Below are 11,927 nucleotides of genomic sequence, written 5' to 3'. Positions count from 1 at the left end.
TATTCTTTTTATATATTCTAAATAATATTATAATTGCTTATCTGTATTAAGACTTAACCTTCACCGGCCTTCTCAAAAGTCAAAAGTTTCCGCATTCCTCTCTTGATCTTAAGCTTGAGAAACTACATATTTTCCTGCAATGCTTTTAAGGCTTATGAAACCATTTTGTTTTCCTTGTGGTCCGTGCAACTTTTTTCCACCACATGGTTAGAAATCAGAAAAGCAACTTTCTTTCTCCCAAGAATTCCACGACATTTGAGAGAGACAGACAGAGGGAGAGCAGTGGGAGGGAGATGGAAAAGTCTGATTCTAAAAGGAAAAAGGAAAGAAAATAGATACTATACACCAACAAGGCTTACTCAAAATATACATTGTAAATTCCCCACACAACAGTCAATCACCAAAAGCCCCTACACTGCCAAACCGGCTCAACCCGCAACTACAACTCTCTTCAGTACAAAAATGTACTGAAAACAAAAAATGAAAAAATGGGTACCCAGATTTCCAACATGCATCCATGGCAGCCTGCATCATGAAATTAAAACAATAAAATGAGAACAAGCTACAGCTTGAATATTACAAATTACTTAAATTAACCCATCTTAGCCACATACCAGAGTGAAAGGGTGATATATGTCTAAATTGTGACATCATAATTCTTGATTCTACGTCCTAAAAGATCCTTCTACCATGTCCAACACCAAGAGCCCAGTGATGTCAAATAGAATACCCAACAGTTATTTCTTGTGGTAATGTATTGTTTTATTTTTCAAAATTTCGGCAAAGGATGCTAGCTTCATTTTCTACCATCTTATTTTATGGTTATTAACTCTTGGCAAGGTATGACTAGAATTTCTACAAACTATGGTGTCATTTACTACAGATCCTTTATCTTCTATCATGTACTACATATACTTTATTGAACAGCCTCTCGTTTGCTAAATGCTTCATTGTAGTTAACCAAAATAGGAAGGCAATACAAACAATAAATGTTACACACCAGGATTTTTCAGTGTCTCTGATGTTGGTAGGGCAGGCAATGACATCTCTGCAATAGCAGGCGGCAGCCATTAGGACATTAAGATGAAGCCACAAGGCAAATATGCTCCTTATTGAATCCCTACTTTAACTGTGTTGATCCCTTCTAAATAAAGCAAAATTACAAAAGTCATTCTTTCTCAAACAATTACCTGGAGCACAAAGAGACAAGGATGACATTGAAGATGATGAAGGCCATGGCGCTGCAATGTTGTCAGTCAAGTCACATGTAAAGCTATAGCCCGTTGAGTTGTCAAATACCACATCTGCTGGCAAGCTTCGTAGCAGGCATCCTAGATTTGTAGAAAATACCAAAATTTTCAATCTATATGGTGCATATCTTAAACTTTAGTGCATAATCATCTATCTAATTTGATGCATACATCAAACCAGGAAGAAAGCATGACGAGGATGCTAGATTAAAAATCTTCTAGCATATAGAAAGATGCCCACTGACGACTCGTATGTGTCACATACACACACACACCATTTCTATTGTTAACTAATGCACGTGCAAATGTGGGGGAAAGAACAAGATCAGGAAACAATACAAACCTTGTTGTCCATATGCTGTTGTGGCAACCGCACATGAGAATACAAGAGACAAAAAGACAAGAAGAAAACCTCAGTATCAGATTAAATAGCAGAGAATGGGCAAAGAATTAGAAGAACTACATCAAACAGAATAGTATACCTTGGATACTAAAATCTTTTAAGTCAACGTCACAAAGCTCATAAACATTTGTCATAACTCCACCTTTTCTTAACATTGACCCAAACATTGTTGCACAAATTATGGCTTGCTTGTTTGTAATTAACATTTGCTTCTGTATCCCCGCAATGTAAGTATTTAATGAGCTACAGCAGGAAGGACTGGGAGCAGCTACATTACGGCATGCCTTAATTACTTCCAAGGGCTGGTTAAATTCCAAAGGGCAAACTGCACATGCAAAAATTTTTACCCCATTGTAGACAAAATATCAAAATACTCACAAATGATTCAAAACAAATGCTACAATATCTTGTCATACAACTGGCAGATAACTACGAAAACTGAGAGAGGGAATTAAAAAGGAAAAGATATAACTAATAAAACTCAAAGTGAAGGACATTTAAAGACCAAGCATTACTTGACCTTATCTTGTTAGGTAAGTTAGAAAAGCTTGATTTACTTATTTAGAATTTAGTCATGCATTGTCCTAGATAGCCTGGTCTAATTTTGGAAACTGATAGATTATGTCAAAAGTAAAGGGAATTTAAACATTAATCTGCTATCCATACAGACTACGAATTGCCTCCACTTTCAATTTTTCATCAGATGACAGTTCCATGCAATATGAGATCATCTTCAACTACAAACTTCCTGAGGTAAAATAGATACTCAAGCAAGTTCATAAGTAAGAACAACCAGAACTGTGGATTAAGTAAATATTGAACAACAATCATGTAAGATATATAGAAACTGTACCCTTGTTGACTTTGCAGGCAGATAGTATACGGAATGCAGTATTTGCGGCATCTGGAGGGAGTTTCCTTGAAAGATATGAATATACCACCCCTTTACAATCATTGATGGCATCTATATGAGTAGTCTCCCCAATTACATTTTTATTCTCATTTAGCATCATTTGTGTTCCACTAATCTTTAGAGCAGCTTCCATAATTGCAGGTTGGCAAACTGGCCTGCAGCACTCTTTTAGAGGATCAACAGTGCTGCAAGCCTCCAATAACTTGCTTGTATTCACCATTTTCTCAAAGGTATTAACATCCTTCACTGGACAAGACCCACCTGTCAGATTTGATGATTTTACAGTACAAACTGTAGGTATGGTACTATTAGCCCCTCTGCTAGCTAGGATACTAATGATATCTGAAAAACAATCATTAGCAACAGCATTTCGCAAGACCAACATATCAGAGTTGATACTGTAGTAACCCTGGAAGATGTGGAGTAAACTACCAAGCTGTGGACAACATATCACATTTCCTACAAGTGCTGCCAAAGGTAGAGAACAATCAGATGCTGTTTTTCCCATGATATTCGACAACGCAGAAAAATTTACAGGGCACCTTCCAGTTAAATTTGGTTCATATGTTCTGGGAAAAGTTGGGTACATAGGTGGTAATGATTCACCAGGATAAGGATAACGTGGAATAACAGCAGGGGATATTTCTATAGGTTCAAATAATCCAGTAGACGGTGGATTAGCTAGCTCAGATGTGGAAGAAACATGACTAGGGTCAAGCAGTGTCTGCAATGTGACTACATCTTGGAAGCTGGATAACCAGAGAATGAATAGTATTAACTGTTGGCACAGGGAACCTGCAACCAGAGGCAAAGTCAGATTTCTGTCATAACATTCAAAAGATAAATAAATGGAGAAGGAGCACTAAATTGTCTTGTCATTTTTATGCTGCATAAGGTCTAGAATAAAGGTCACTAAGTTCAAAGCTAAAGCACCATGTAAATTCTCTGCTCGAAAGGCAAACACAAAGAAATAAGGTATATAGGCCAAACCAGAACCTCTAACCAAAGATAATGAGGGTCAGGTCATTAATTGAAAAATTACTGATATATAAATGTTAAAGCTTGATAAATGTAACATCTATTTATGGGTTAAAAGTTCCTTCATCACTTAGTTCTTCATTATGACTCCTCTAAGAATTTCATATGAGTGTTATCTTCAAACTAAAAAATATGTACACCACACCAAGCAAGTTTAGAAATGTACAGACCAACTTCACAACTAGGGGGAACTTGCCCAATAAATTAAGCTCAGCTAAAAGTTAAACAAAAATAGACTATAGACTGAATTCCAAATTATTTGTTGAGATATTAACTCTCAATCATAATACAAAGTCTGCACCAAATTAAAACCAGTTCTCATAAAGAAAAGGTCACTCCTAAAAGTGACAAAAAGCCAACCCGACACCTTTATACCAGCAAGTTTTTGCACCCCCTTCACTTTTTTAACTGCAGAATGCACTGTCTAAAGCTATAGATAAGTAGATCCAATTAGTCAATTCAAACAACTTGCCTTTAAGACGGCTAACAGTCTGAAAACAGTCCATAGCTCTTCTAGCCTTCTGGCACCATTGAATCATGCAATAGAAAAACCTATTGTAGTTAATTACACACCCTAACAACGTTTTCAGCAATGCAGTAAAACCTGTATCATCTTCAAGTGTTAGAGCAAGTGCGAAAAAGAAAATTTCATGCCCAGGAAGAAATAATGTAAAGATAAATGTAACTATTTATCCATGTATACATAAATTAGCACAACATGCTTCAACATGTTCAAAGAGAATAGCAATAAAATGAAGCATACTAAAACAATAATGAAAAATTTCAAATACCAATAGCTTCTTTTTCAAAAATGCTACTGCATGACACATTACTCTCAGACTAGATACCAGTTTCAGGTCTAAATTTTTTATCATATCGTACAGTCATAGACATTTCTGCTTTAGACATTGTCTGGAAGCATTTACAAAGGAGCAATAGTGAGTAAAAACAGCTAATACCTCTCATCCTTCCTTAAGCTACCTAGGTATCAGCATACTGGCTTAATAACCATCATTCTACCACCTTACTTCAATTCTTTCTGCACCATGCAAAAAAAAAAAAAAAAATTTGGGGTTTAGCAAGCTTCAAGACTAAACTACAATCTAACCCATGTAAGAAATCTTCCCTCTAAACTCTGTAATTAGAACAAGCGAGTTTCAAGTACAACACTTTCCAACAACACTTATACTAAGCCCCTTGACCACACAAGTTTTTCTCTGTCACTTACTATCAAACTCAAAGACCGTTTTCAGTTCTTCAAAGCATTTTACATAAAAAAAAAATCAGAAATGACCTTTTTTATTCATCTTCATTGCAAAAAGAAGTACGGTCAGACAAGCTCTTAAGGATGTTTCTCAACTTCAGATAGAAAAATACAATTTTGGAAACCTTACTTTCTATGCAATTGTCATTTTTTTTTTAATTCCCATAGAAAATAAAGAACCACCTCAACTAACCTCAAAAAACTAGTAAATTATGTGAAGTTCTTTACTTCTTTACTTTTCTGATGACAAACAACAGATTAGACATGTTTTAACAGAAACTATAGCCCAACTCAATCAATCAACTAAGTAAACTAAATTTAGCAACACCAGAAACAATATTCCTTTCCTTGCATAGCATCAGCTAAAATAAAGAGTTAAGAATCTAAAGAAAATGGAAACAATATTTCAACCAAAGTAGTGATCATCTAAAGTTCAATTTACTTTCTCTCCCCTTTTTTTACAGCATTTTATTAAGGAAAGTTACATCTAAGGAAAAAAGAAATCCATTTTCCCTTTTCTCCTGATGATTTCCTAGATTAGAAAACAAAATAGTAAGCAATATCTTAAGCATATAACAACAAAACTAAACCAGATAATCAAATCAAACTAAAAAAGGCAGCAAATTTCCCTAAAAAAGAAGCACTAAATCAAGAATCAAACTCTCAAATTTCTCAAATCTTTCTCAGCCGCACAAAGAAATTACACATATCTCAAAAAAAATAAAAAAATCTGACTGAACCAAACCAAACCCACCAGATTATGCTTCTAAAAAAGGAAGGCAAAAAAAAAATTCTAAGCTCCAACTTCTAGTTTACTCTTCTCTTAACAAACAAAGAAGAGTTAGCTCAAACCCCCAAAAAACCAAAGAAGCAAAAAAAAAAAAAAGTTCGGAACCCCAAATTTCCTTCCTTTTTCCAGCATTTTCTCCGTTACCAAACACTCAAACACACCACAACAAAAAAGAAGAAAAAAAGTTACCTGAAGATGCGGAACGCATATAACATTTCCGGTGACAATTGAGGGGAAAAAAAATCAAATCATAAGAAGGGTCGGATCGGTGGGTAAAAATGGACCGAATATTATATAATTTTTTTTTATATTTTGTGGGAAACCCTAATAATTATAGTACTTAATAAAAACGGGGGAGCTTTTGTTTGTTAGCTTTTCCTTTTTTATTTTAGTTATATTTTTGGGGTAGGGGAGGGGAGTTTCTTTGTATGCGAGTGAGTGAGAGAGTGTGTGACGGTAAATGGGGGGGGCCGCTGCTTGCTGCTGTGGTGCTGCTGCTGCTGCCTGAAGATAAAGCTTGACACCAAACAGCAAAGCTAACTTTACTCTCCTCTTTTTCTCGTCGGTTTCCTTTCTTTACCCGACTTACCCCTTTTTGGCTCTTTTAGGTAACCTCCCCATTCGCTAAAACGCTGCGTTTTCTTCATCCGTAATGAAAATATACTTAATTTAGTAATAATAAAATACTAGTTCATCTTCTTTGGATACCTTTTGGTTTGGATGTTCAAAGTTACTGTTTTTGGCTTTTGCCATGTTACCCTCCGTCAACCATCGCCCCTTGTTTTTTTTATCACTTTCCACGTCCTCCTACTTCCCCACTGTTTATTAGGGAAAAAGTATGACCATGGAAAATTCTTAAAAGTCCAAAGTTTGGTGTCAAGTGGTACGATCATACCAAACTCTTCATTATCGCGACATCTCATGAGAGATATCAGGTTGAAATAGACACGAAACAAAGTGAATTTATAAATACAGGCTTTTCTTCACTTAAACTTAACATGAATATTTTTTCAAAATTGAAAGCATGGACTTAAATGAAAGAGCTACCAAGTCAAGTCATAAATGTTTTTGCTTCTTACTCACCAATGATGCTGAAAACCCAAGGCAAAACAAATCATTACATACACGATTTCTATCATATTAGCTGTAAGTCTATTTAATGAATTCACGAGTTAATAATAACAACATCAGACACAAAATGCATTTGATTGATTGAAAATGCCACTCACGGACCATTAAACTTGATGAATTTATCAAAACAGTATTGCATTGATGATCATTGTTATAGTTCTATCACATTATGGACAAGCACCATTTGGTTGTTGCTTATGATTCAGTCATTTACCTCCATGATCATTTGTTTCATGGATTTTTGGTTTCCAAGATTTTGTTTGTTTGATTTTTTCACTGAGAAGGCCAGAAAAAATGCACTTGCCATTGAGTTGGAGAGTATTATTGACAGTTGAGAAAGCCATGGGACAAGAACTGGCACCAATGATCATATGGAATGTCTAGAATATTCTAAAGTTACAAAAGAAATGTCAGGAAAATAAGTTATCTAAATGATGTGCGCTCTATCTGATTATGGTAATACATAGAAACTGTATAAAAGGTTTCTCCCTCATTAGAGTAGAGATAAGATTTGATCCTCGAAGGTGATCAAACCCTGGGGAAACAGATCAATGACCCTGAATTGCTAAATGCTCTCTGCTGTTTATCATTTGTTACCATTTCACACAAAACACTTTCGAATCATATTGTCATTTACTATTTGCAACGAATGCATGAACAAAGAAATCTAAAGAGCAAATAACAGAGTCAATAATTGTGTAAACACAAATTGCAATCGGAAAAAGCTTTCCTTTTCACCATACATGATTGAATTTTCCATGAGAAAGAGGTTAAAGTGTGTGTACACCCATGCAAAGCTCAATTGCGTAACATCTCAAGTTCTTCAGAAGAACGGATGACTGCTTATAGATATTTCCTTGCAAGGGCACGAACTTTTGTATCAAAATGTGATGATGTTATGCGGGAACCAGGCAAGTAGAGTGGATTAAGAAGAATCTGCCAATTACCAAAGATTTCAGGCAATGAAAAATCAGTCAATAGATCATGTCATTACATAAAAGGAAACAAATGAAGATGGTTCATCAAAAATTTCTAATGAAAAGTCCCTAAGACCAAATAATGGTATATGCAGGTTGAAGAACCCTTCCTCTGATTATGATACTTCTAATAGAAAAAATGCATTAAAATGAATAGATATAATGCAAAAGAAAGCTTTTTGAGCTATTGATCAAGACTGTACAAAAACAATAACTCAGCAGAAGTTGTAGTGATTTGGACCAACTTATAGACTCATACTTTCATAGCAACAAGTCCCCTCAAGAACAGTAACAAGAGTTAGAAAAGAGTAGTTTCATAGCATGATATGGGGATATTGACTACAAGCTTTCATTTACCACCGCTTTCTAAGGACTTAGTTGTCCACGAAAACAAAATTCTTGTGTTTGAGGTAGGTTCATGTTTTAAAAGGCCACAAGATCTTTGTTGCATAAAATCAGGTTCAGTATGTGTCCTTTAAGAGCAGCTTCAATTTTTCACATACTTATATTAAGTGGGTCATGTTCTCAAACTTGTCTACTTTGAAATGTTTAATACTTGTTCGACATGTTTACCTTAAGAAAAACAAAGAGTTGGAGCACTACAGCATAAGAGAGCCCAACAACAAGCAGACTACAAAATTCTGTACCAACTGTCACATTTTGATAAGCCCAAACTTATATAAATGAAAAGTTCTTTTTCTTTTTCTATAAAAAGGCCCTAACTTATTATCAAATTAAACCAGTCCTAGAACCAACTATAATTACCATCGTAATTCTTTTTTTCTCAAATCATTTTCAGTGCCCAACACCATCCCCTTTATTTTCTTTTAAACTACTCAGCCCTAGAACCAACTATCTCTCTCCCCCTCCCTTCCACAGTGACAAAAGGTGCTCAGTTGCCCTCCATGCTCACCAGAGATCTGCAGCCTCTACATGCTCTTGGTTTGCATAAATGCTCTACTTTATCAGTTCTGAAGCCTCTAAATGCAACACAAACTAGGACATACAAAATGACAAAAAACTTTGATTAATTTATTTTTCCAAATTAATCTAAAGCAGCTTCCAAATCTCACAGTAAATCTGCTTATCATGTTATTAGAGAATGTTCATAGAGAATAACTAGCAAACCTAGATTATTTATCTGACAGACTAACACATCCCAACAACTAAAGCATCACAGAGGAAAACAAGCATCACGTAGAAAAAAGAAGAAAAATTAACATACAAACCTAGTGGAATTTATCTGCCTGAATAAAGTGTTATCAAAGATTAATTGTCTGCGAAAAAGAGTTAACAGGAGAAGTTGGAAGCAGTAGTTACCTTTACGTAAAGCTCATGAACCTCTTGGAAAAAGCTCTTGATTCCATCATCATTACGAGAGTCATGAAGTAGCATAAATCGTGTATGTAAGATAAAGTCAAGGAAAGACTTAAACTGGAACTAGTAACACAGATAACCAAAATATAAATGTCAGGGATATGCTACAGTCTCAAGCTTCCTAAATACTAAAACACGCAGCTGACAACAACAATGGACAAGGTAATGAAGATGACAGAAGAAGACGAGAACTTTACTGCTTTTTTCATTTACTAACTTCGGTAGTACAATGATAATAGAAATGTGAAGCTAATATATAGCTGCAACATGTCTAGTCTAACAACAGCATAAATAAACCAGAACACTAGATCAGGAACCCCTACAACCATATGATGGAGGACATTCTACGTGAATGACTCACGTTATAATAGTAAGACAATAATGTTTAAATGGCTCTGACATGGTGTCTGAGCAACATGCCCTCAATGGCTAACAAAGCATCCCCAAAGAAGTAGCAAATAATATCATGCCAAGACTGTTAATAGTGTCAACACCAGCCAAACGTTAAGATGGTCTAGATATTCAACTACAGAAGTACTTTCAAGGGTCTAGTTAAATACTGCATTTTAATACCAACAACCTACAATTTACCCATAGTTTACATGAGGACTTTCCTTTAAATGGCAGACCTTTTTTCCCTGAGTTTTGGTTCTACATAATTGTCAAATTATTGGATATTGGATGTTTGTTCAACATATTAGTTATATATTTATGTTATGACATTTATAAGTCAGTTCAGTATATATAGAGGATATGACCAGCTGTTACATAAACTGAGACCACCAAATCATTGAACCTGTCAATTGCTTTCAAGAACCTGCAACAGAAATGTAAATAAAAGGTATCAAGATATTTGGCAATGAAACAGATAGAACAAAAACGTGGAAATTTCTCCAGAATATGCTAAAATGGATGTATCAAGAAAAATATAACTCACATCGCACTAGTGGTCCATGCAAGGTCTTGAACAATATCCAGAGCCGCATGCAATATGAACTGATGCAGCTGAGCAGCATCTTCTCTCTGTATTGAACAATGCAGTCAGACAGACAGCAACAAGTAACAACAGCTTCTGACACCAAGCCAAAAAGCATACAAGCAGAGAGAGTATTGCATAAGGTAAAAACACTTAAATCTTATGAAATCCAATCACACCCCCTCCATATATACATAAAAAAAAGAAGGGCAGGGGAAGAAAAACAAAGGAAATACAAGTACAATGTGCTGTAAAGAAATACTTTCCAAATAAACCCCAATAATTAATTATGAACATCTGATGCATTATATATTTCAAAGCATACATGCAGAGGAATATTAAGCAAATCTGATGTTCAATTTTGAAAATTCTTTCTTTAGCAGATATGAGCATGTCTTCCTTTCACTATGTTTCATAGAAGAGAAAGGGGATGAAAGGAAAGTAGTGTTTCCTTTGTTTGGTATGAGGGAACTAGCAAGCAGGAAGGAAAAGGGTGGAATTGCACATTTCCCCTCCCTCCAAATCTAATCCTTTCAAAAATGGGAGGAATTGAAAACATTTGTTCAAATTAAGTTAATCATTCCATTTACAACTTTACTCCTACCCTCTTTCTTTCCCTCTAATTTCCATCATTCATACTATACACAAGAAAGGAAAAAAACGTTTCTTCCTCTCCATTTTTTTTTTCTTTCCTCACCTTTTTCCCTTCTCTCTGTTTTCCTCCCTACTGAACATACTGTCAGAATCATTGCGAAAGCATTACTCCTAGATAATCAAAAGTTCAAAACTACGAAATAGAACCCAAAAAAAGAAAGGTTAAAATGCACAAACAAGTACAACACAACAACTCTAGGCCACTGGGTACATCTTGCAAAGTGTAGAGAGATATAACCATGGCCAAACAGATACAAAATCCTGCATCATACTTTGCAATCTCCAGATATGTAAACATAAAATTTCATTATTAGGAAAAAATATGTAGAATGATGTGAACAAATATCATACTTTCGCAGCAGACCCAACTTCAGCTTCATATATTGGGATGTCATTCCTGCTCACAATGATAAAACAAGCCGTAGTTGCCATCCTAAAGATATGGCAAGATGAACTCTGGTTGATGGAATTCTAACGTCAGAAGAAGAAAAATTAAGAGTCATAGGACACAGAAGAAAGTGTAGTACATGCAGACTAGTGTGCCAAAGCACACACAAACAGCAATTGATTCAACAAAAAGGTCTATGTGGAGAGTTCCTGGGAAGGAGAATAAAAGAAGAGTTGCTGCCTCTAACTCTGTTCTTTAATTTCAAACCTAAATAAATAAATCTAAGTTGACACCAAATCCCTGACCTGAAATCTATGTCTCTCTCTATTCTGATCAAACAAGTAGTTAATTCTTTGCATTTCATCCTCCGCATTTGAAATTTCCTTGCTATGCGAGCAACCCAATATTCAGAAAGTTGAGAAATTCTCAAATATGAATCGGAATCTAGACAACCCAAAACTTAACTGAACCATATACATCATAAGCCAAAAAAAAAAAAAACAAGGAAAAAAAATGAAAATGGATAACTGGGCATTTGATGCAAACCTGAGATCAACAATTTAGCAGCAGTGGAAGTGTAGGAGCAAAGGGGAAAAACACGTCAGAGACTCCGATAGCAAATCAAGAAATTCGAAAACTCAAAACAGGAGACTTTCGACCAGACTCCACCGCGCACGGGACAACGTACGAGAAATTGGCTTTCGGCATTCGGCTACTCCCTGTCACTAGTGTCAAAGAACTGGGCTGTGGTGGCCCAGCATGTGGC

General features: G+C 35.5%; 2 protein-coding genes across 7 annotated transcripts; both read right to left on the bottom strand.

Moving 5' to 3' along the window:
* Positions 1-307: 307 nt before the first annotated feature.
* On the bottom strand, positions 308-6,240 carry LOC148763313 (GPI-anchored protein). Of its 5 annotated transcripts, none has more exons than XM_088805604.1 (9): positions 5,848-6,240; positions 4,564-4,643; positions 4,077-4,208; positions 2,507-3,361; positions 1,733-1,978; positions 1,594-1,608; positions 1,191-1,331; positions 1,001-1,048; positions 308-525 (listed from the first exon to the last, which is right to left on the bottom strand). In XM_088805604.1, exons 2-9 carry the CDS (start codon positions 4,568-4,570, stop codon positions 452-454), a joined length of 1,518 nt encoding a protein of 505 aa, XP_088661730.1. In that variant the 5' UTR covers positions 4,571-4,643; positions 5,848-6,240; the 3' UTR covers positions 308-451. The 5 variants fall into 5 exon arrangements, with proteins under 5 accessions (XP_088661730.1, XP_088661731.1, XP_088661732.1 ...); XM_088805605.1 differs by having other exon boundaries at positions 4,077-4,125; XM_088805606.1 differs by having other exon boundaries at positions 4,077-4,122.
* Positions 6,241-7,351: 1,111 nt separating this feature from the next.
* On the bottom strand, positions 7,352-11,854 carry LOC18602414 (uncharacterized). 2 transcript variants are annotated; one of them, XM_088805097.1, is made up of 6 exons: positions 11,708-11,854; positions 11,125-11,244; positions 10,081-10,166; positions 9,900-9,960; positions 9,087-9,173; positions 7,352-7,725 (listed from the first exon to the last, which is right to left on the bottom strand). In XM_088805097.1, the coding sequence occupies exons 2-6, from the start codon at positions 11,203-11,205 to the stop codon at positions 7,633-7,635; spliced, it is 408 nt and encodes a 135-aa protein (XP_088661223.1). In that variant the 5' UTR covers positions 11,206-11,244; positions 11,708-11,854; the 3' UTR covers positions 7,352-7,632. The 2 variants fall into 2 exon arrangements, with proteins under 2 accessions (XP_088661223.1, XP_088661224.1); XM_088805098.1 differs by having other exon boundaries at positions 11,125-11,229.
* Positions 11,855-11,927: the final 73 nt, after the last annotated feature.

Source organism: Theobroma cacao, chromosome 4 (assembly GCF_053813885.1).
Source record: "Theobroma cacao isolate CCN51 chromosome 4, ASM5381388v1, whole genome shotgun sequence".
NCBI lineage: Eukaryota > Viridiplantae > Streptophyta > Magnoliopsida > Malvales > Malvaceae > Theobroma > Theobroma cacao.
Note: the sequence above shows the minus strand (reverse complement) of the source record. Positions and strands in the feature narration are given on the sequence as shown.